Genomic DNA, 23826 nt, shown 5'->3' on the forward strand with positions numbered 1-23826 from the left:
CCCCTTAGTACGCTTCCCAATAATTCACTTTTTGACACTTTTTTTAATATGTGAAAAAGTAATATGTAAAAAGCTTAGCCGTGTAGCTGAAGACATGTGTGTCTTATATCCATTTCTATTTCTGGAAAACCTCCCAAAGACTTTATGCTGACATCTTTCTTTGCTTTGAATCTTTGTCTTCAGTTCTTATTTTAATTTTCGTTCGCATCAGCTGACATCTGATGGGCCTACAGGTATTAAGCCAAGATCATTTTGTGTCTTGCATAGCGCCCCATGCCCTCTAAACCTTCCCTGCCCAGGACTCCTCACACTTTGCCCAGAGCGAGTCACACTGAGGTGTTGACTGGTTCACTGGTTGAGATGTTGGTTTAGATGGTCACCTACTGCACAGGAGGATTCATGCCCCATAATCATCTGCTCTAACCAGCAATGGGATCATATGAGAAGTGAGGTTGAAGGGACCTCAGGAGTCTGCAGTCGAACCTGTCAGAAACTGGGTCAGACCAAGGTGTTCAAGCCCTGATTCAATCAGAGTTTGAAAACCTGCAAGGACAGAGGCTGCTCAGCCTCTCTGGGTGACCTGAGACAGCACTTGGCTGAGCTCCTAGGGCAGGGGTGTCAAATTCATTTTCACCGGGACCACATCAGCTTCACGGTTGCCTTCAAAGGGCCAAATGTAATTTTAAGACCGTATAAATGTAGGAACAGTTATATATATATAGTCCTAAAATTACATTCGGCTCTTTCAAGGCAACCGTGAGGCTGATGTGGCCCTCAGAGAAAATGAGTTTGGCACCCCTGTTCTAGGGAAAAAACTTTCCTTATGTCCTGGCTGAACCTCACCTCTTTCGCCTTCTACCCATTGTTTTTTGTCCTTCTGCAATGCACTACAGTGAAGAGCCTGGCTCTGCATTCTCCATCACCTCCTCGCTGGCACTGGCAGGCTGTGATGAGGTCCCTGCCAGCCTTCCCTTCTCTGGCATGGACAAGCCCGGCTCCCTCAGCCTCTCCCCACAGGCAAAGTGCTCCAGGCCCTGCTGTCCTGAGGGCCCTTTGCTCAACCCACCCCCAGCTTGCCAGTATCTTTCCTGAATTGGGATCTGAGATCTGGATGGAGTATTCCAGAGAATCCCTTCCCTCCATCTCCTGGCCGTGCTCCTGGTGGCACAGCCCAGGCTGCTCCTGGCCTCCCTTCCACCAGGGCACACGCTGCCTCCTGCCCAGCTCCCTGCCCACCCAGACCTTTCTCACAGAGCCGCTCGCAGCCAGGCAGCCCCAGCCTGTGCCATTGCCAGGGTGAGTCCCCTGCAGGGGCAGACACTGCTGTTTGTCCTGCTGGGGCTTCCTGAGGCTCCTGCCGAGATGTGTCCTCCTCCTTGAACCCCTTCATTGAGCACAGAGACCTGGGAGGGCGTTTCAGTAAAGACCCAGGTACTGAAGGCATTGAGTCCCTCACTCTCTGCTGTTATTACATTCCCCTCCCCACCCAGCAGCAGCCCCACATTTCCCTTGTTCAGCTGTGGTCTCTGACCCAGGAGCCGAGGCTCTTGGTTTTTCTCTTGACTTTTTTTGCAACCACCAACTCCAGGTGAGCTTTGCCTTTCCCAAAGTCATCCATGCACAGCAAAGGTGATGCACATGAACTCCTTGTCTGTACCTGTCCTTGCTGTCACCCCTGGCAGCTGCTTTGTGGCCCGTGTCTGCACCTTGTGCTGTGACAGCCCACCCCTGCTGCCCCAGACATGGTCCCACAGCCCCACGGTGCAGGCTCAGCACAGGACAGGGTGCATTCGAGGTGGGGAACGGTCTCCCAGTGTGATGCCCACATAGTCTTTGGTGCTTTCTCACCCCATGGCCTTCCTGTGTGGCAGCCTCTCCAAGCTCCTGGAGAGGCCGTGTCAGCTGTGGGGTTCACAGACAGCCCTGCTCCAGGGTCTGCCAGGGTCTGGGCCAGGAGAGAGGCTGGGCAGGGCTGGCCATTCCCTGAGACAGGCCCTGAGCCCAGCAGGAGGGTGGAGATGGCCTCACAGGGAACCTCCCCTGTAAACCTGAGCTGAGCGGCCAGTGCTGGAAATGGCCCATGAGAGATGGCCAGTGGCTGGGGGCTGACAAAGGCCCTGAGCCACCTTCCTGGTCTATCCATGCCACCAAGGGCACAGAGCAGCCTCCTCTCTCCCACACCTGCAGGACATTGATCCCTCCCACAGGCCCTGGCTCTGCACCACAACCCCTGGTGTGAATCTTCACCCTGCATGGTTGTGCAGCACCAGATACAGGCTGTTTTTCTCTCCCAGGTCCTTTCCAGCCCAGCCCAGCTCCCTTGAGTCTCTCCCCCCTCCCTTGCCCTCTCTCCACTATCAACACCCTCTCCCCAGCAAAGCCTACTGTGAGGCTGGTCCCACACCAGTGCCCATTGCAGGTGCTCTGGGCAGTCACCCCACAGCCTCTGCCCCTCTGAAGGGCACAGCAGCTCCTGGGGGTCAGAGAACAGTCAGCCCCGGAGGTGGGTGAACACACATGGCAAAAGGACATGGAGGCACCTGTGTCTTTGCTCTCCTCTCCAGCAGATCCTGAGAGGTCTGCAGCCCCTCCAGGCCATCCCACCTCCCCAGGCCAGCACGAAAGCCCTGGCCCTTGAGGTCCTCAAGAGCTCTTACTGCCGCAGGCACAGAGCAGCCTTCCCAAAGCTGGTGCAGCCAAAAGGTGTTTTCATTTCCCATTCATCCCTGATACAATGAGGATGGATATCAGACATAAGAAAAAGAACATAAAAAATAAAAAAAAATTAAAATCATGTTGATTCATTTCGCTTGTATTTAAGAGACTCCCTGGTTAAACAAGGTCTCTGGATCATGCAACATGGGTGGACACTTAAGCAGGAGGAGATGACCAGTGGCATTTCTTCGAAAACAACAATATCACAAGTGGAAAAAGAAAAAAAATGTATAAAAAGGAAACAAAGATTGGCCTGTCATGACATACACTTGGAGCCATTGAAGAGGAAGGTAGGCAGTCTATGGCTGAAAACATCCAGTCATCAGCCTCCTCAGAGCATCCTTGAGCTCCTGGTTCCTCATGCTGTAGATGAGGGGGTTCAATGTTGGAGGCACCACTGAGTACAGAACAGACACCACCAGATCCAGGGATGGAGAGGAGATGGAGCAGGGCTGGAAGTAGGCAAACATACCAGTGCTGATAAACAAAGAGACCACAGCCAGGTGAGGGAGGCAGGTAGAAAAGGCTTTGTGCCGTCCCTGCTCAGAGGGGATCCTCAGCACAGCCCTGAAGATCTGCACATAGGACAGCACAATGAACACAAAACATCCCCAAAATAGAAAAGCACTAAAAGCAATAAGACCAGCTTCCCTGAGGTAGGCATCTGAGCAGGACAATTTGAGGATCTGAGGAATTTCACAGAAGAACTGGTCCAGGGTATTGCCCCTGCACAATGGTAGTGAAAATGTATTGGCCGTGTGCAGCAGAGCATAGAGAAACCCACTGGCCCAGGCAGCTGCTGCCATGTGAACACAAGCTCTGCTGCCCAGGAGGGTCCCGTAGTGCAGGGGTTTGCAGATGGCAACGTAGCGGTCATAGGACATGATGGTGAGGAGAGAAAACTCTGCTGTAGCAGAGAAAAAATAAAAAAAGACCTGGGCAGCACATCCTGTGTAGGAGATGGCCCTTGTGTCCCAGAGGGAATTGGCCATGGACTTGGGGACAATGGAGGAGATGGAGCCCAGGTCGAGGAGGGAGAGGTTGAGGAGGAAGAAGTACATGGGCGTGTGGAGGTGCTGGTCACAGGCTATGGTGGTGATGATGAGGCCGTTGCCCAGGAGGGCAGCCAGGTAGATGCCCAGGAAGAGCCAGAAGTGCAAGAGCTGCAGCTCCCGTGTGTCTGCGAATGCCAGGAGGAGGAATTGGGTGATGGAGCTGCTGTTGGACATTTGCTCCCTCTGGGCGTAGCCACTGTCATAGGAGGAAAAGAAAATGACAAGCGGAGATTTCTCTGAGTAAAATCAAAGCCATTTCTCATACCCCCTCCTCTGCTGCACACCCGCTTGTACTTTTCCAGACCTTCCTTCAGCTCTGTGGCTGAGCCCTGGGTGGTGCTGGCTGGAGGTGCCATGAGGAGCAGGGCCTGTGCCCGCTGGCTGCCCAGGAGTCAGCCCTGCTCTGCAGCAGGGCGTCATGGGAACGGGGGGCAGGGGCCAGACCTAGGGTTCGAAGTTGTCGTCTGAAACTGCTGCTGGTGAAGAAGGGCCTGTCAGCATCTGCACTGTCACAGAGAATGAAACAGGATGGTAGAATGAAGTTTGAAATGTTTAGGTTTTTTACAGCTTCACAGAATCACAGAATGTTAGGATTGGAATGGACCTCGAAAGATCATCTAGTCCAGTCCTGCAACTCCCTTGGAGAGTGTTGTTGGGTGTCAGAAACCCTCATTGTTTCTGCTGCACTCAGGGAGAACAGAGCGAGTCCTGCGAGACCAGAGGATGCCCGTGGGTCAGTGCAGAGTGAGGGCAGCTGGTCTGTCCCTCTGTTTTGCCCTGGGCTGGCACCTTTCTGAGATGGAAGCTGATCACACTCCCATGTTACCCTGACAAGCCACCAGGCACTGCTGAGAGCAGAAGGTTTGCAGGCTGGAAAAAAGGACAGGGCAGACTAAGGCTGATGGGTTCAGCAGATGTGATGCTGCTGCTGTCCATGGGCAGAGGAGTGGCTGAAGGGACGTTATGAGGCTTCTGGCAGATGTGCTGATCACTCAGAGTTCCTTTTTCATTTATCCTTTCCTCCATCCCCCCCACCCTCCAAGTCTTGGAATAGGAAACAGACTCAGGAAAGCTCCTTATCTTTATAGTAATACCTGTATAGATCTTCTCCTTGAAACCTCCAATTGGAAGCAGTCTGGAGTGAGCTGGAGCTGTGAGCAGCCCTGACCCACGGAGAACCCAGCAGCAGAAGGACCCTGCCCTGCCGGGGGTCGCTCCTTCCCCCCACAGCTTCTCCCCTCAGTGTTGCTGGGATCTCCCCAGACAGGCTAAGCGCTGACCCTGGCAGGAGGCAGAGTCCCTTCCCCGGCACAGCCCTGGGGTGCAGGGACCCTGCTCTGCAGGACAGCCCTGGGCACCCCTGGGTGCTCACCCAGCTTCACAGCTGTTCAAAATTGCCTGATAAGAGCCCCCTCCTTACAGATCCCTCAAGCTGTGCCTGTGCTAACTTGAGGAGATGCCTCCAGCAGCTACAGCTGCATTGCCCTGCACACAGAGACATACCATGGCAAGGGCCTCAAAGATTTTTCCTCCAGTGAGCTCTCAGTCATCCTGCCAGTCCTGAGCACCTTTAATCTCTCTCTGCCTTGCTCATCTCCCTGAGATTCCCCAGGCAGAGCCCTCAGCCCTGCTGCGCTTTGCAGGGGAGCTGCTCCTGGGCAGAGCTGTCTCTCTGCAGCGCTGCCGCTTGCCATGAGCTCCGTCTGTCCCAGGAGCCCAGCCCAGCTCAGCAGCACAGGAGCAGCCCATGATGTCCCTTTCTCTGACCCCTCTGGACTCCCTCCAGGTGTCCCTGGGGCTCCAGCGGCACATCCTTTGAAACAACCTGAAGCAATCAGTGACGTTGATTCTCTCTCTTCAGCAGTGACACTTCTTGACAGCATTGTGTTCTTTGTATTAGAAAATAAATTGGTATGAGAATCACCTTTTCTTGTCCCATCATTAGACAGGACAACAGGAATGTTACAGCAAAGGATCTAATTTTTCCAAATTGGGGGAGGAATATGTTCCCCAGAATGAATTTAGGCATTATATTCTGGGTTTATACTCCTAGGTCTAGAGAGACATTCAGCAATCTTTTGGCCATCTCACGTCTGTGCTCTAAAGCAAAGCCTTTGCATGCATGGAGTCTTGGACACTTGGTACCAGGTTTCCATGGGGCAACTCAGAGGTTTCCTGGTGCCACAGCTGGGGTGGTTCAGCCCAGATGTGAGGCAATGGCCTCAGCCAGGGACCTGACTGGGTGAGCTGGAGCTGTCAGTGTTGCAGACAGAGCTGTGACACGGATGGAATAAACTGCCAAGGCAGGGTGGCAGAAGTTAGTTCATCTGGTCTTCAAGGACAGCAGCCTCCAAGCACAGCAACAGTCCAGAGCAAAACTCAGTCTAGACCTGTAAGGCAATTTAAGGGTACCCTAATGAGCTGTTACTACTGCAGGAACAGTTAAAGGAGAAACAAAGACACTGGGTGGCCACTCATTAATTTAATAAGGGAAAGAAGTGATATTCTCTGTGTCTCTTGTTCTCCATCTTCACCAGCAAGGTCTCCCAGGCCTCTGTGACTGGAGGCAGAACAACCAGCAGTGGATGGGGATCAAGACGGGGTCACTGGAACTAACAAAACCCTTTACAGTCTATGGGGCAGGAGGGGCAGCATCCCAGGAGTTGAGACAGCAGGACGATGTCACAGTGAGGACACTCTCCACCATCTTGGAAAGCTCATGGAGACTGGGGGGACTCACTGAACACTGGCAGCTCTCACACATTGTGTGCACTTTTCAAAAATGGCCAATAGGTGAGCACGGGAACTAAGGGCTGTGCCCCAGAACATGTCCATTGGGACCCCATTTCTGGGTGTGTGAAAGAGAAGGTGACGGGGTTTACCCAGGGCAGGTTGTGCCTGTCCATCCTCTTTGCTTTCTGTGAGGAAAGGACAGGGTTGCTGGACATGGGGAGAGCAGTGGTGGTCTGTTACCTGGAAGTCAGCAAGGCATTCAGCATCATCCCCCACAATATACTTGTGTCCAAGGTACGATATTATGGTTTGTGTCAGTGTGTAAGTAGATGGGTAAAAACCATTCTGGATGGTTGGTCCTGGAAAGCTGCTATAGAAAGGGAGAAACTTCCCAATCATGAGGACAGTCAAGCACTGGAAGCTGTTTCCCAGGAGTGCACATCCAGTCTACCCCAGAAAGTGTCCAAGATGTGTTTGGATAAAGCCCTGAGTAATCTGGTCTGACCCTGCTTTGAGCAGGAGGTTGGTCAAGACACCTCCCGAGGTCCCATCCAGCCTGAATGTTTTCAATTTAGGGACAGCTTTCAAGTTCTCCCTGACCACAGGAATAATTCACATGAGGTGCAGGGCTGTTTTACAAGTGCCCCCAAACAGCCCTGACCACATCTTGTGCATCCCTTTTCATTTGCCCTTACCCAAGTTCTTCTGTTTTGCTTTCCTCATGCCCACCTTGTTCATCCTTTCAGAGCAGGTTGCTCAACAGGTGTCAGCATCCATGTACAGAGTCTGCACACCAGCCAGGCAGCAAAGCCATCGTTACAGAAATGGAGACGAGGCTCTTGACCAGCTCCTTGCACCCAGGAATCGGCATTTCTTGTCTGCTGAGATTCCTGGGAACACCTGAACTTTAAGTGCAGAGCATATGAGTCGTCGTTGGGTATCCCGGCTCGTCTCCTGACCCATGTGGGGCTTCAGGCTGTGAAGAGAATCAAAACCAACTTTTTGGCAGGGGTAGTTTCATTTTACATGTGTCACACAGGGCGGATGAAAGGAGCTCAGAACTCAAGTCTCTGCTCCACTGTTGGGACTTCAGAGACTGGAAATGCAGGTGACGGTGTGTGTCAGTGTGCACCACATAAATATTCTGGCTTCCTTTGTGCCTTTGCACCAACCTGGGATCTGTTTCTTGGCCTTCTTTGGCTAAAAAAGAAACAACTCCCCTATGCCACCTCTGCCTCACACCAGAAAAAAAGGAGAACAGGTGTGGAAGAGGGAGGATTTGGGGTCAATTCTGCCCAAGAGGTGTCCTCTTTCAATCATACAAAAGGTAGAGGAGAGAAAAAAAACCACAGGTCTAAGAACTTCATGCAAGAGGTCAGCTGCTGAGACGTAGCAGGCCTTTCGAGAAGCAACAATAACTGTTGGGGAAGAAATTAAAAACTTTGGTTCATCATCATCACAGAGAATAAGGAGTTCCCTGTGACTGTTATTAGTGATTGTACCACTATTGAAAAACATCCTTGAGAGCACCTCTGTTGTCCCTCAGCTCCAAAGCTCAGCCTGCTCAGATTTTGAAAGGACGACTTCAGACCTCTGCCATCCAAATCTCTACAACCGTCTCTCATCGAAGGTCTTTTACCCCAGGAAGGGGAAAACTCCCAATGCAGACACCAAACCAGTGCCCAACCTGCCTGGAGAGCCAGGACAGTTGTGCCACACAACAGCCGCACTCGAGGCAAGCTGCAGGTGATGGGAATTGAAATGGTTTCGACTGAAATCGTAGAATCAGAGAATCATTTAAGTTGGAAAAGACTCTGAAGACCATCAAGTTCAACCGTAAATCTAGCACTACCAAGTCCACCACTAAACCATATCCCTAAGAATCACATCTGCACATCTTTTAAGCACCTCCAGGGATGGAAGCTCTAGTCCTGAGCTGACGGGACAACATTGGCTGCAGGCTGGTTGGTAGAGATTCTCACACCCTTCACTGAGCAGGGAAGGGTGCTGGGAGATGGGCACACACTCCAGTTTCCCACATCCCAGGACGGTGCCCGACCCATCCTTCCATTGGGTTTTGGCCTCCTATTTCTTGAGATGTAAAGCTGATGGCCCTCTGTGGACAATCCTGTTAAAATGCATCAATAATCCTCCAAGTGTTTGTGTAATTTCTCATATACTAACAATATTTTTTTAAAATAAAAATCAAAAAGGAAACAAAAGATTAATCTGCCTAAATAGAAATCTCTGCAGCACAGCAGTCTTGTGTCTGCAGTAGGCATTCTGGGCAGCGCCAATTACACGGGAGTTTACACTACAAGGCTTGATAGCCCATCCACACGTACATACCTAAGTGGTTCAGATGAAGGGTGGTCTTGCACAAGTCCCCTTTGTGTTCTCGGTGCCATGGACACAGGGTTTGTCTCTCCAGAGAGTGGCAGAGGCTGGATCCCCTTCTCAGGACAGACCCCTTGCCAGGAAGACACAGTAACGGGGGTAACTCCGGGTAACTCATTCAGATGAAAAACATCTGAACGTCAGTGCAGTCATTGGTCCCAGTCAGCGCTGGTTCATGAGGGGAAAGTCTTGCCTGATCAACTTAATTTCATTCTAGGACAAGGTTACCCACCTAGTTCACCAAGGGAAGCCTGTTGATGTGATCTTTTTGGATTTCAGTAAAACCATTTATAGTGTCTCTCACAGGATCCTCCTGGACAAGATGTCCCGCACACAGCTGGGTAAACACACAGTACAGTGGGTGAGCAACTGGCTGATGGGCCGGGCTCAAAGGGTTCTAGTAAATGGGGTCATGTCGGGCTGGCGATCAGTCAGTAGCAGGTTCCACAGGGATCCATCTCAGGGCCAGCACCCTGCAATGTGTTTATAAATGACTTAGACTCAGGATCTGAGGGATTGCTTAGCAAGTTTGCCGATGACACAAAACTGGGGCGAGCTGTTGACATTCTGGAGGGCAGAGAGGCCCTGCAGAGGGATCTGGACAAACTGGAGAACTGGGCAATCACCAACTGCATGAAGTTCAACAAGAGCAAGTGCCAGATTCTGCACCTGGGACATGGCAACCCTGGCTGTACAGACAGACTGGGGGACGAGATGCTGGAGAGCATCTCTGCGGAGAGGGATCTGGGGGTTCTCGTGGATGGCAAGTTGAACAAGAGCCAACAGTGTCCCTGGCACCAAGAGGGCCCCGTGTCCTGGTGCATCCAGCACAGCACAGCCAGCCAGGCAGGGAGGGGATTGTCCTGCTCTGCTTTGCACTGGGGCAGCCTCACCTGGAGCATTCACTGTGTGCAGGGCTGGGGACACAGGATCAAAAGGAGATAAAGCTGCTGGAGGGTGTCCAGAAGAGGCTTTGAAGTTGGGGAAGGGTTTGGAGGAGAAGTTGTATGAGGAGTGGCTGGAGTCCCTGGGTTTGTTCAGCTGGAGCAGAGGAGACTGAGGGCAGAGCTCATGGAGCTGCAGCTTCAGCAGGGGAGCAGGAGGGGCCGGGCTGAGCTCTTCTCTCTGTGACAGTGACAGAACCCAGGGAATGGCAGGAAGATGTGCCAGGGAGGGTCAGTTGGACATGAGGTTCTTCACCCAGAGGTGCTGGACACTGGAACAGGCTCCCCAGGGAGGTGTCATGGCCCCAACCTGACAGTGTTCAAGAAGAGACTGGACAACGTCCTCAGACACATGGTGTCACCTGTGGAGTGTACTGTGCAGGGACAGGAGCTGGGCTCCATGATCCTGTGGGTCTTTCCAAATCAGGTCATGCTATGATTTTATGATTCTGATCTTGGTCTTCACCACCATTGGTCGGGAGGGCTGTCAGTCTCCCCCCCCGAGCTGATCCTTCAGCTGATTGGCTGTCTGGGCCATGTGTCTACCCCAGTTTGGGGCCCACCCTCCCCTGAGCTGATTGGCTGCCTGAAGGGTCGGTCCTCCCATAGTGCCCGCCCTTCCCCCCACCCCTGAGGCGCTGTTTCCTCTGATTGGCTGGCTGGGATTTCCCCCTGGGTCCTCCCATCAAATGATTGGTCAGACTGCTTATCAATCATCCCTGTGCTGCACTCCTGCCCACCGTGATTGGTGCAGCCAGCACAGTGGCCCTGAACGCTGCACAGTTTGTTCAGCTCTCACCACCTTTCCTGCAACTCTCAAATCTTGATTGGCTGGTTATGTGTCAATCATATAACTTGCCCCGCCTGCTCAAATGTGATTGGCTGTCCTGGGTCCACTGACTCCCCATAGACTTATGGTTGGTTGTTGCCAGACAAGGAGCTCCACCTAAAAATGAAACTGTGGGCCCTAAACAGAGGCCATGGGTGATAAAAGATGTGTTGGGTTGGTTCCCGCCCAAGTTGGGTTTGGTGCCTGTGACCCCACGGAACAGACGCCTCCACTGTCTGCACCTCTGTCCCCATCTCCCCATGCTCTCCTCCCTCCCAGGCACCTTTCCCACCTCCTCCAGAACCAACCAAGGCCTCTGTCTGTCTCTGTGTCTGTGTGGCAGGTGTCACGTCAGAAGCATTGTCCCAGCCAGGTCACTGCATCTCTTTCTCTTCTCCCTCTGCTGCCATCACGACTGTACCAGCTGTCTGATGTGCTTTCTGACCTCATGGACCCTCTCGTCCTGCCTCCCTTCTGCTGTTCAATCCTGTTCCTGCAAGAGAAGTGACAACCAGTCTGTGTCCCCTCTGTGGCATCTGGACCTTCCAGAGCTGGACGGCTGGTGGGAACTGTCACAATCGGCCAAGGCTCTGTGTGAAGTCTCCTCCTGGCACAGGAACAGCTCTGGCTGTGCTGGGTGAGCACCGCGCTGCCCGAAGGAGAACAGCAACACTCGCAGTGACTTCTGGTTAATGGGAAGAGATGATTTGAGGGCAGGTTGGCAGCAGAACCTGAGGCTGTGCCGGGGGTGGCCACATCTGGGTCATTCCAGCAGGATTTTGGAAAGTCCCTTCCCAGCTGTGAGTGCCAGGCCAAGGGCACGGGGAAGAAACAGCCTCAACCTCCGATGGCCCCAGCCCCCACTAGCCTCTGTCCCCAGATTAATAAAACTTCTAAACAGACTCTCCCTATACCTGAATTATATTTGTTTTTAGAAACAAATGAACAAACAAACAATGAAACCAATGTGTACTTCTGGATGAGGATGCACCAAGTTCAGGACCAGGACGAGGGGTGCTGCAGGAGCAGGTGTCTCCCAGCATGGACAGGCGGGGGGACCTGTTGACCTCAGCACCCCTGGGCCCCACCATGGCCCAGTTCACCAGCTCTGCACCCGAGGGCTCAGCCCAGGGACAGCCCCACAACCAGGGTCAGAGCGGTTCCTGCTGCTGCCCCGAGGGTCACCAGCCGCAGTCAGCCCTGAGCCAGCGTGCAGGTGTCTGAGCTGGGCTGAGGTGGAAGGGGCTGGAAAACAGCTCATCGGGAGGAGGCGATGGAAGAAGGTGCCGTGTGTGTGGCACTGGGGATGAACTGACACCCTCAGTTTGGTATCTGGATCCGTGCTGGGCTTGCACATGGACTAAGCCCCAGCTCAGAGCACAAATTGCTGTTCCCAGCCCTGGGTGCCAAGCGCTGTTCCTGCTCTCTCCTCCCTGGTGTGGTCCGAGCGCACGACTGCCCTGCCTGCTCCTGCCTTGGGGTTGGGGAACTCGGGGTCAAAAGGAAAGACAGACTGTGTAGTTATGGGATGTCTTAAGTGTCCTGGGATTGCTTTGCTAATCACTCTGTAATGTTTCCTGGGCTATGAAGTCGATGTGTGCCCAGAGAGGCAAATAAGTCCATGAACCAACTTTCCAATTAAGGTTTCCTTCTTACTAAAAAAAACATTTCCATTTTCTCATTGGCAACAGACTGAAAGATGGAAGCTGAAGCAGCATGTGCGTCTTGTGAAAGCAGGTAACAACAGATGGTTCCACTCAGATCCTTAGTTCCTCGCTGCATAGGAAAATGGTACTTTAATCTTTGGTGTACAGGCAGGGCCTTGCTGATGTTCCTGCGCAGGCAGCAAGTGTGTGGCTGTCAGGCTTTCTGCAGATTTGTGACTGATTTTTCCTGTTTCTTTTAATAAGGACAATCTTGCTATGTACTCCTCAAGTCTCCCACAAGCTGATGGGTTGAGAGAAGGACAGGGAGCTCCCGTTTGCTTAGGGAGAACCAGTCAGCATCACAGGCAAAGCAGACTGGAAATGCGACTTCGTGAAAATTAATGGAATTTATTGATTTTAATAATATATTTTATATATACTTTATATACTTTATAATATACTATATATACTTTATAATATACTTTAATAAGTAACTGGCACCTCTCCCCCGTCTTTGGGTGGATCACCGTGAACCCTGAACCGATATAGGCAGGTGTGGTCCGAGTGGCCCCAGTTGCTCAGCACTTGCAGCTTGATGTAATTCACGACTACAGGGAGCTTGTTCTGAAAGGTCAAGAAGAAATGAGTCGCCTTTTCCTCTCTGGTACGTGACCACTGACAGAAGTGCTGCAGCGACGGCCTCGTTCAATAGCTTCCTTCCAGCTGCCCCGCAAGGGCTTTTGACCTGTTGTGTTCAAGACGTTCTATCCTGCTCTACCTCATTGGGCCATGAGAACTAGTAAAGGAAGGAGCAGCACCCAGATGCCTCAGCAAATACACTGGAAAGTTCTCGCCTGCTTTGGAGCACAGGCTTCCACAGTCTGAAGACCCTGTGGTGGTGTCAGGAAAATATCTCGTTGCCTTCTCTAGAAAGCCACAGAAACAGAATGGCATCCCTGTCACTACCCGCTGCCAGCACCAACAGAATCCTCAGGAAGTCCAATATTACTGGTCTTTAACTGGCAGACAAGCAGTCGTGCATCCTACGGGATGTGGCCTCTTGTGTGCACTTGGGGTCCAGACAGTCAAGCTGATTCTAGTTTCAACTGTGGCGCTTCTAAGTGTTGAAGTTTAAAACCAAAATGAAAGAGAAGAAGACCGGCAGTCCAGCCATCCGCCACCAGGAAGTTAAAGCACAAGAAAGGCCAGCATGGCACACGTTCAAGGACAGGGCTGCCTGTAGCCCTTTGGCAGGGAAGCCTCTCCCCATCCAGCCGCATTTCTCCTCCTCTCCTACAGTTCTCCTCCCTCTTTGTCCCCATACCTTCAGCTGGAAGGTCTGACTGGGATTCAGCGCTGCCAGGAAAGTGAACTGTCCCAGGAACGTTCCCTGCTCCTCGTGTTCTTCCTTGAAGCCCTACAGAAAGACAGCGGTGGAGAAAACAAGAGCATTTGGTATCACCATGGCAAGACTGAACTTCGGTTGGTGAAGTACGGTGTTATTTCAACTACATAGTCCAAGGACAATGAGCACAAGGAAAAGATGAGAAGCTGCAGGTGGGCAGCACGCCACACTTGCCTACTCAACGAGTCCAAGGTGCCAGTCAGAAAAGGAGCAGATGCTCCCAGTGAGAGGGAGGTAACCTGAGGATCACAAATGCCACTGAGATTGGAAGTTCAGAAGGTCTAGGACCATGTGTGAGAGTCGGTCTGAAGAACAGTTTCTGCCTGAGCATCACCATCAGGGACTTGGAGAACAGATGGACTGATAGAAAGAATTGGACAATGATTTGGAGAGAGGCCTGAAGCAAGGAATTGTGTTGTACAGGTCTCTCCGACCTGTAGCTATGGGTAACAATGGCTGCTGTATGGACTCTACCTGCTGCCTGAGCCAATCTTACCCCCACCACCTGAAAGGAATTGTGTTACCAAGGCCTCTCCGACCTGGGGACAATAATTGCTGTCCAGAAGATGGATTTCCACCTGTTGCTTGAGCCAGACTTGCCCCCCACCTCCTCCCTGTAACAAAGGCCTATGAAGGAGAGCATGCGCAGAGGCTCGCCAAGGGTCTGGAGGTCACCCAATGGACCAGCAAGAGACCCCTGAACCGAGGCGACGCAGACTCAGACGAGTCCTGGCAAGTGAAGCGAGGACTTTTTTGGGCCTGTGCAGTTAAGCCTGGATTGCACAATAAAGGCAGAGATTGGCCTTGATCTATGGGAGTGAAGCGGGGGTGAAGAAGCATAAAAGACAATTCCCTACGGGACACCATTGAGATCTCCCCACCGAAGGATCTTGAACCACGACGGAGGACCGGCAGGACTCTTCTCACGGGACCAAAGACCAGAGGGACGCCTTTGGAGCTCGTTCAGTGGTAAACCAAACCTCATTTCTGCCTTTTCTTTTTACCTTTCCTTTTCCTCTCTCTATCGCGTGCTGCTTTTCAGGCAAATTAATAAAGCAACACTGCTTGATTGAATTATAACCCCTTTGCATTTTGGTTGCCTTAATTTTGCACCTCGAGATCAAGGTAAACGAACCATCACAAGTCCATCACCGAATGGACCGTGACACCATGCACTGTCCAGCTCCTTTTCCCTGTGGCTCCTGGAGTAGCATCTTGCCCCAGAAGCTTCCTTTTGAGTGGACCATTGAAGAGAAGAGGAATACAATGGGAAGGGAGCAACTCCAAAGAGCCTGTTTCTTCTGAGACCCAGGAGGAACCTTCAGGCCACTGGTCTCTTGGACCCATCTTCACCCCCTGCTTAGAAATGCTGTGCAACCCCCTGCCCCCACTCCAGAGAAATCACTTACGTAAACAGCAAAGTCCTTGGGAGCTCCGGAAATACTTTCTCCATGGAACGCTGTCCCTGAGACATGGTCCATGGTGACTGCCTTGGGAATGATTGGCACAGACAGCTTGATGAAGACAAGTCCGTGACTTCCTGGGAAGGGCCAGCAGTTTCCAGGATGATTTTCTGGCTGAAAGGACAAGAAGAAACTACATTGACATGGAGAAAGTTGCCCTGGCTCTCGTTCCTCTGAGCAGCATGTGTGGTTCTTTCTCCAGACCTTTGTTTTACTGCTTCTTGGTGCTCCTACCTCCAGAATAAGCTCAGGGGACCTCATGTAATCCATCACCGGCAGGGAATACAAGAAGACCTTTGCTTTGGCAGTCTGGAGGGTTGGAGAAGTTCTGGAACGAATGATGGCAGCCCCTGGAAATTAAAACATGAGCAAGATCATCAGGCAGTGTCAGGAGGAATATTACACTGTTGACTTGGAAAAGGCTCCTCAGTTGTCCTACAGTGGGTTCCCCTCTTTCTCACTGGCATGACCCCCCTGCAACACACAGCAGGGAGTCATCAAACTGTCGTATGGGGCCGTGGAAAAAGACAAGAACGTGAGCCAGGGTTTCTGTGCTTCCCATGGGGTCTTGCACGTTACAGCCTCTGTCAGTGGGGGCACTTTTAGGGCATGAGGTGACCCCTGACTTCTCACCCCTTCTCTCCTACCCCTGGGCACGTTCCAGTGCCCATCTTGTCAATCTGGACAGGAAGCACTTTGAACTGGTTTGTATGTACAATGTCATGGCACCTGCTGATTTGAGGGCGTAATCAGGCATCGGGACCTGCATTTCTTCCAGCTTCTCCAGGGCTTGATTGATGATGTCCTGAACTGCCTGGGAAGGAACACAAAGGAGAGCGCCTGTTGGAAGGAAAAGGAACAGGGCAAGCAGCTCCCCTGCAAGGCCCACCAAGGTGAACGGAGACAGGGCCCATCTCAGATGGAAGGAACACCCAAATTGCCCGGAAGCCTCCCAAGTTTGCTCTGCTGTGATTGACGGGGTTCAGAATGGGGGGCTGCTCACTCCAGTGCCCTGAATGCTGAAGCTGCGGGAAGGAGCTTTTCCTGTGGAGAGGCCCCAGGCCAGGCAGCACAGACAGACAAGCCTTCTGGGCATGAGATAGCACTGGCTTAACTCTGGACCTCTGAGACCATTCTTTCTTTCCAGTTCTCCCCTGAGGATGACCCAAGATCTGGACACAGAGGAAGGTACGACTCAGACAGCTGTCATTCCCGTCACGCTCTCTCTTCCCCATAAGGAAGTATGGAGCAACAGGAAAAGGAAGCGTGGCCATGACAGCACTTGTTCCAGCAGCACCAGCATGTTGGCTGTGACAGGGAATGGAGTAGGATACGTGCTGGAGGGAGGATAAAACCCCTGAGTAGATCCTTCTGCCTTGTGCCCTTACCCATCCGGTAAAGCCTGGGAGCTTTGCCTGCTTCACGCCTTCCTGTAGAGCCCGCTCGGCCACATCCTTTGCACTCCAGCACAGATGATAAAGCTGTTCCTGGAGCTTACGGAGCTGGTCTGGCGGGGACAGGGTTTTGCTCAGGTCTTCTAACTCTCCTGCGGTTCTCCAGAAGCTTTCTGTGCCAAGTCGTGCCACGTGGTAAAGACCTGTGGGACACACACCAGAGCTTAGAACTTGGTCTAAGGCTGGGTTATGCCTCAGGCTGCCCGCTCCCCTTTCTGTGTCTCTCCCAAGTGCCACAGTTCTCTCTCCTCTTGTTGTCTTTGACAGTGGCCATCACAGCATATGGGCTCTGCAACAGATGGACGTTCCCTGCCCTGGACTGTGCTCCTTGTCCTGCAGAAGATTCTCAGCCCCCTGGGGCAGGAGAGCTCAGCCACAGCCTCTCCCTCGGCCGAAGAGAACTGGCTTAGCCCTCCTGGGGAAGGCAAGTCACCCCTTCCTCACCCCCACACCCGTCCCGCTGGAGCAGGGCCTGGCACAGCTCTGTCAGGACTTTCTGCTCTTAGCTGAGCTCCTCTGGTCACAGCAGGGGAAGCGGAACAGGACAGGATGGAGCCCCAAGTACATCCTTAAGCACCGTCCTCAGCTCGGAGCTCTGCAGATACTCACCGAAAGAGAACAGACCGAGAATCAGCACGAGCATCATTGTCTTCAGCGCCTTCATCTTCCTGCAGAGCATCAAGGAGGAAAAGGCTGGTGAAGCTGGCAGTTCCCGTGCAGATCAGCAGCAGACTGGAGAGCAGCAGCAAGGACTGCAGCCCTTGAGCCTGGCATTCCTGGTGCGTGCATTGGCTTGGTCCTGCACCAGCTCGAGTCACTGCTGGAGTTGTCACCAGCTGCACCAGTCGGGGATTTGTCATGGCAGCGATTGTTTCGTTAGGGACAAAGGGCTCAAGATTGACTCTGGACTAAGAGCAGGAGTTGCAACAAGAGCTGTGGCCACACTTCACGTCTGTGGCGCTGGGCAGGTATTCTTTGGAAATGGAAGGCACATGACGAATGCTGTTTCTCCTGCCCACCATCTGATCGGCACTTGTGCCGATCCTGTTCTCCACCGTCTCAAGAGAAGGTTCAGCCTGTGCCCCTACAGTTCAACAGCTGCCAGGCGGGGGGTGTGTGTCTCCCCTCTCGCAGTGTTTCTTTAACACTCAGGTTATCATTTGCCCTTTTCGTGACATAAGTGTGGACAAATGCAGACTGAGTAAAGAGGCAGAGAGGGCTGAATGTCAACGCGTGCTGGCAAGCAACAGGCAACCAAGGAAGTGCCAAAGAAACACTCTGCTGGCTGGGCCATGAGCCTGATCTGCCAAGACACAGCACACAGCGCTCTGCAAGGTGGAAATTCCTCCTGCCTGTTCCAGGAGGCTCTCAAAAGGCTCAGAGTGTACACTTCATCAGGAATAAACAATCCCCTTTTGTTCTCCTAGAGAACTCCTTGCACCCTTCAGAGGATCATGTTCACCTTTCCTAAGGCAGAGCCCTGGTGAGGAACTGACCGGGTTTCCGAAAGAAACCTCCTCTGTCAGGAACACAAGTCAAATCCACGGCCAAGAGAGGAAATGCTGGTGTCCTTCTGGTCCGAGTGGAGAGGAAAACCAAGCAGGCTCAGGGACATAACCCACCCTGCAGAGCATAATACAGGACTGAGCTGAGCTCTCACAATTACTATGGCAGGCTGTATTAGGGCCATTGCTTGGGACTCCATCCATGCGATCCAAAATAGACCTGTCCCTCATTCTGCAGAGATCAAAGGCTTTCTGGGCCTCGCCCTTGCGTTCATGAAGAGACTGAAAGGTGGCTGCTGCTTTCCACCAGCTCCAGACCGAGCTCTCAGGCTGCCCTCTTGTTCCTCTCCTGCCCACCCTCCACCTACCCCAGCTGACGAGGTGGAAAAAAATCACCTGGGGAAAGGGGAGGAGGATTTTTCAAACATACCCATTCAGATCCTTAACCTTCTCTGTCTGTCCCTTGGTACCTGCTGAGGTGCAGTTAACAAGCATCTTGCTTGCTCAGCAGCGAGCCAAAAACTCTGCGATCTCAGTTCCCTCAAGATCGAGAGTGACAAAGGCGCAGGGAGACCCCTGGTCTTATACCCTGCTGTGCCCACCTCAGCACTGATGCTGCTTTGTGACATCAACGGCAGTGGGTGATGTCACAATGGAAGAGGCTGCGCCACGTTTGGAGGCAAAGTCCAACCTGACAGGAGGGGGTTTTGCAGTCCTCTCCACAAGGGAAGGAATCCTTCACCATAGAAAGACGGGAAAGGTACAGGAACATGTTACTTCAGAAAACAGACTCTGTCAACCACTCTTCCTCTTGCTTACCAAAATTCAGACAGTGTTAGAAAACAACAGCAAAAAAGCATCATCACTAAGGCAGTAATGTTCTCTGCTGATTCGCTGCCGCTGACATCTTGAAAACAGCACAAGGTCTCTTGTTCTTCAGTGCAGAGCACGTAGGTTGGAATTGGAGATGCAAAGGAAACCATATTCAGCCAGTATATTTGAGTACATCAGGACAAGTTCAGTTCACATAACTGCTGCCATAACTACACCCAGCTCTGCCGTCTGCAGAAGCAGATCAGCTCCTAAATGATCCCCAGCCCTGCAGACACAGATCTTCCCCAGGGCAGTGCTCAGGAAATACCAGGACACAGGGACACCTGGTCATTCAGCTTAAGCTGCTGGGGAGGACAGAGGTAAATCAGACAAGAGAGAAGACAGAGGAGCCAAGAGAGAAAGAAACACATGGGGAAAAGGCTGGAGAGTTCAAGACAAATAGGGACGAGGAGCCGTGACAAGACATGGAGGAAGAAAGGATGGAGGAACAGGACAGAGGAATGGGGGATGGGGAGGAGAAGGAAGGTTGGATAGAGGAAGACAGGGACAAGGAGGGGTATGTACAGATGGAGAAAAGGAAGGTCAGAGAGCAGAACAAAGGGACTGAGAAATAAAGCGAAGGTAAGATGGGGATGGAGAGACTGACAAAGGGAGAAAAGCCACAGTGAGCTGGAGGAAAAGGAGGGTTGAAGAGCAGGAAAGAGGTAGAGAGGAGAAATAGAAGGCAGAGCCAGCTGGACAGGGGTCTATTGCCAGAAGAAATGGGACAGGTAGCGGGGAAGAATAAAGACAGAAAAGATGGGGACAGACAGCAGGACAAAGGGACAGTGTGAGGGATTAACGGCACGGACTCGCAGTGTGGGTGAACCAAGAGACACTTACATTTATAGTTAGCAGCTGTTGAACACGCATTTAACTTTCTGCTGTAATTGGCTTACGGCAGCTGTCCACGCGCTCAAAGTTATCTTATGATTGGTCTGCTTAATCTTTCACACGCTCCGGCCGTTTGCCTGACACATTGTAAATATCTTTTCTTGTAGAAAACCATTCTGGTTTGTCACTCCGTTTGGGTCAAGGTTGTTCCAGTAAGTCAGGATGACTGTCTGTAAGATACTCCACAAGAGTGAGAGGATAAAAGGTGCAGGGAAGACGATCGAGGTGGAGAAAGAAGCAGCAGTTAGAGAAGGATGAAGGGAAGAGGAAGGAAGCGGAGGAAAGGGAAGGGAAGGGAAGGGAAGGGAAGGGAAGGGAAGGGAAGGGAAGGGAAGGGAAGGGAAGGGAAGGGAAGGGAAGGGAAAGGAAGGGAAGGGAAGGGAAGTGCTGGGCTGGGGGCTGCTCAGCCTTGGGGCAGCTCCATGGGCGCCACGGCAAAGCTCCGCCTGGCCACCCACAGAGCCACCGCCTTCTCAGCTTGGGCTGCGCTGCCATTGGTCGGGAGGGCTGTCAGTCTCCTCCCCTGAGGTGATCCTGGATCTGATTGGCTGCCTTAGGGGTCACGCCCCCCACAGTGCCCGCCCCACTCTGAGGTAATGTTTCCAGTGATTGGCCGGCTGGGATTTCTCGTTTCCCCCCCTACCAAGTGATGGGTCAGACTGCTTGTCAATCATCCATGTGCTGCACTCCCGCCAGGCGTGATTGGTGCAGCCAGCACAGCCCACCCCTGAACGCTGCCCGGTTTGTTCAGCTCTCGCCATCTTTCCTGCAGGCCTCAAAGCCTGATTGGCTGGTTACATATCAATCACATGACTTGCCCCACCTCCTCAAATGTGATTGGCTGTCCTGGGTCCACTGGCTCCCACCAACTTCTGGGCGGTTGTTGCCGGGCAACGAGCTCCATCTAAACATGAAACTGTGGGCCCTGAACGAAGGCCATGGGTGATAAAAGACATGTCGGGACCCTAAATGTGACCGTTTTGGCCCTAAGAAGGGGGCTCTGGGCACTCAAAAGGACGGGCAGATGCTACAGATGGCGCTTTGGGCCCTGAACATGAGGGGACCCTCTTGGTTCCCACCCGAGCTGGGTTTGGTGCCCGTGACCCCACGGAACGGACACCTGTGCTGTCCGGAGTGGCCACGGAACAGACGGAGCCCAAAGCCACGGACTCCATGAGCTCAACGGGGAGTTGTGGCAGTTTATGGGTGTTTCATAGAGGCAGCCCATGGACTGAGGGCAACTGTCTGTGTGTGACATCAAAGGGTGGGCAGGGGAGCGGTGGTTGGTGAGGACGTATTGGGTCGTGTGGGACCTGAGCCTGACGTCCATGGGGTGGAAAAAGGGGCGGAGAAAGGACCGTTGTGGTTGAACCCCAGCCGGTAACTGAGCCCCACGCAGCCACTCGCTCACTCCCTGCGGCGGGATGGGGGAGAGGATCAGCAGGGTAAAACTGAGAAAATTCATGCATTGAGATATAAACACTTTAATAACTGGAATTTTTAAAAAATAGATGAAAATGTAAAAAAAAATTAAATTAAAATATGCAATAATAAAAATTATACCTAAAATAATGAAAAAGAAAATATCAAAGAGAAAGGATCATAGAATCATAGAATGTCCAGAATTGGAAGGTACCCACAGGATCATCGAGTCCAATTCCTGTCCATGCACAGGACAACCCCACAACCCTGGGTTGCCCCAAGGGGCCAAACTGCTGAAGTAGGGTAGGGAGAGGGGTTGGAGGTGATGGGGGTTGAGCATGGCAATGAGAGCTTTGGGGATGAGGTGTTCAATTTAGGGATTAAGGATTAGAGCTCACCGTTCAGGGTTAGGATTTAGGCCTCTGGTAATCTGCTTAGGTGCGTGGTTAGTGTTAAGGGTACGGGCTAGCTTTGTGAGTTAGAGGTGTTTTTTTAGGGTTGTAGTGAGGCCTAAGGTTAAGGCTGGTATTTTAAGGCTAGGGATACAGGGTAGGGATTAAAGTGAGTAAAAGGATAAGAATAAGAATAAGGGGTTTGGGTTTGGGGTTTTGCTCATATTTTTAAACTAATTTTTGTGAAACTCTTCATAGTCAGTTAGTTTGTTTTGACAGTACCATGGGCAAGTGTCAGCAAGCTAAAATGGTTTGAGTTGAGAAACACTGTTCAGAGGATCTTCTCAATTTGTATTGGCACATTTTATATCTCTACTTCTTTCCCTCTGTCTCTTTTACTTCCTTGCCTATTATTTGAAGAGCTCCCTGAGGAAAAAATTAATTGAATTATGGAATACCATAGATTGGAAGAAACTCCTTTGCAAGGATCTTTGCAACAGTGTCTTCAATTGGATCAAGTGAGGGTCGGTCCCCTTACAACAGTTCTGCTGAGTTCTTATAATTCAGCCAGCCTGTTGTCCTGCACATCCTCTCTGGCACGTGCAAGCAAGTTATTACTGTTAGTCAATTTTATTCAGTTTTGCAGCAGAAACTGCTACAAGGATCTCTGAAACAGTCAGGTTCTTCACCCAGGATGTTAATAACTACCTGTATGCACAGGAAATGGGCCCAGGCACAGCAGGATCTGCCTGTCACCAGCACTGTCTGGAATCCCACCTGGAGAAATCCCACACAAGTCAGGCCAAGATTTAATTTGAAGGTGACTAATTCTTGCTTATTTTGGAGGTGGATGATATTGAAGGACGTTGATTTTACTCAGTCACTTGGTTTCAAGTTGATCCATTGTCTCAGACCAGTTTCTGCTGTTGTCTCTGTGGACAATGATATGGGAAAGTCCTTGGACCACCCAGGTGACTAATGACTGAAGAGCTCTGGTTGCACACCCACACAACTTTGTTTCACCACCTCAAACCCACCATCTCCTCCTCTCCCTCTTCTCCCCTTGCATTTTGAATTATCCTGGTTTTGGAGCCGTCTGCTCTACTCCCTTCTATGCCTGAAAACAAATGGAAAGATGAAGGGAAAAACACCAGTCTTTATTGTATATGTGGGATTTTTTGTCTTTCTTTCTCCTAGATGTGTAGTTTGATTTAAAAAACAAAATTACTTAAGGAATCGGAGGTTTGAGAGTTGAATAGTGAGTTTCACTTGCTTCACAACAGGTGCCTGTGAGAATTTGTTTTCCCAGGGCTCCCTGTATAATCAATGGAGACAGGAGAAAACTCTCAAGGCTGGGTCCTCCCAACCTATAGCTGGCACACGAAAGAGAAGTTACAGATCTCTTCCAGTCACTATTCTCCTGGTCTGCGTTTAGGTCAGGATATTTGATAGTGATAGCAATGAGCAACTGTCTGGAAGTAACTGCATTTCAGTGCAGATGGATGTCAGATGAGACTGTGTGGAACCATAACTAAAGAAGATGAGTTATACTTGGTCCATATTCTGCCCTTCCCTCCCCTTTCCTGAAGAAACAGACAGCACAAAGCTGTGGAAGAAAGCACAGGGTTATGAAAGAGATTCTTGATACTGCTTATTCTGAAATCAACAGATACTCAGGGATTCCTAGTCCAAAAAGGCAAGTACTGAAAAGTAGGAAGAAAAGCTTTCAGCATACATTTGATTTGATTTGATTTGATTTGATTTGATTTGATTTGATTTGATTTGCTGTAATAGTTTGGCATTTGTGCAATAAGAGATGACTTAGGCACATAGGTGTGACAGATATTTGGAAAAGACCTGTGTGCATTTGAATTTGCCAGGAATGGGATAAAATAGCTAACAGACTTTAAAATCCTCTGTTATGAAGGAAGCATTCTTTATGAGTGTTTGAAAAAGGTAGAAAGAAGACACAAATTCTCTGAGAACTCCAAATGAAATTTGATACAGAAAAATCAGGGTATGAGAAGTGCTTGAAGTCCTCTATCTGTGTATTATAGGAAGACTGCAAGAAAGGAGAGAAGCAGAGAAGGTTTTGGAGA

The 23826-nt window shown here is 51.3% G+C and overlaps 2 protein-coding genes across 2 annotated transcripts; both read right to left on the reverse strand.

The window, feature by feature from the left end:
- Positions 1 to 3014: 3014 nt before the first annotated feature.
- Positions 3015 to 3776, reverse strand: LOC135993659 (olfactory receptor 14J1-like; the record flags this gene model as incomplete). The annotated part of the gene is made up of 1 exon (XM_065643669.1): positions 3015 to 3776. A coding segment is annotated over one exon (762 nt), but the record flags the coding sequence as incomplete, so codon positions are not given.
- A 9026-nt stretch (positions 3777 to 12802) lies between these two features.
- On the reverse strand, positions 12803 to 17305 carry LOC135993660 (SUN domain-containing protein 3-like). Its single transcript, XM_065643670.1, has 7 exons — positions 17251 to 17305; positions 16576 to 16784; positions 15917 to 16001; positions 15422 to 15537; positions 15134 to 15301; positions 13644 to 13736; positions 12803 to 12943 (listed from the first exon to the last, which is right to left on the reverse strand). Exons 1-7 carry the CDS (start codon positions 17303 to 17305, stop codon positions 12803 to 12805), a joined length of 867 nt encoding a protein of 288 aa, XP_065499742.1.
- Between the last annotated feature and the right edge of the window lie 6521 nt (positions 17306 to 23826).

The sequence above is a fragment of the Caloenas nicobarica genome, chromosome 12 (genome assembly GCF_036013445.1).
Source record: "Caloenas nicobarica isolate bCalNic1 chromosome 12, bCalNic1.hap1, whole genome shotgun sequence".
Taxonomy (NCBI): Eukaryota; Metazoa; Chordata; class Aves; order Columbiformes; family Columbidae; genus Caloenas; species Caloenas nicobarica.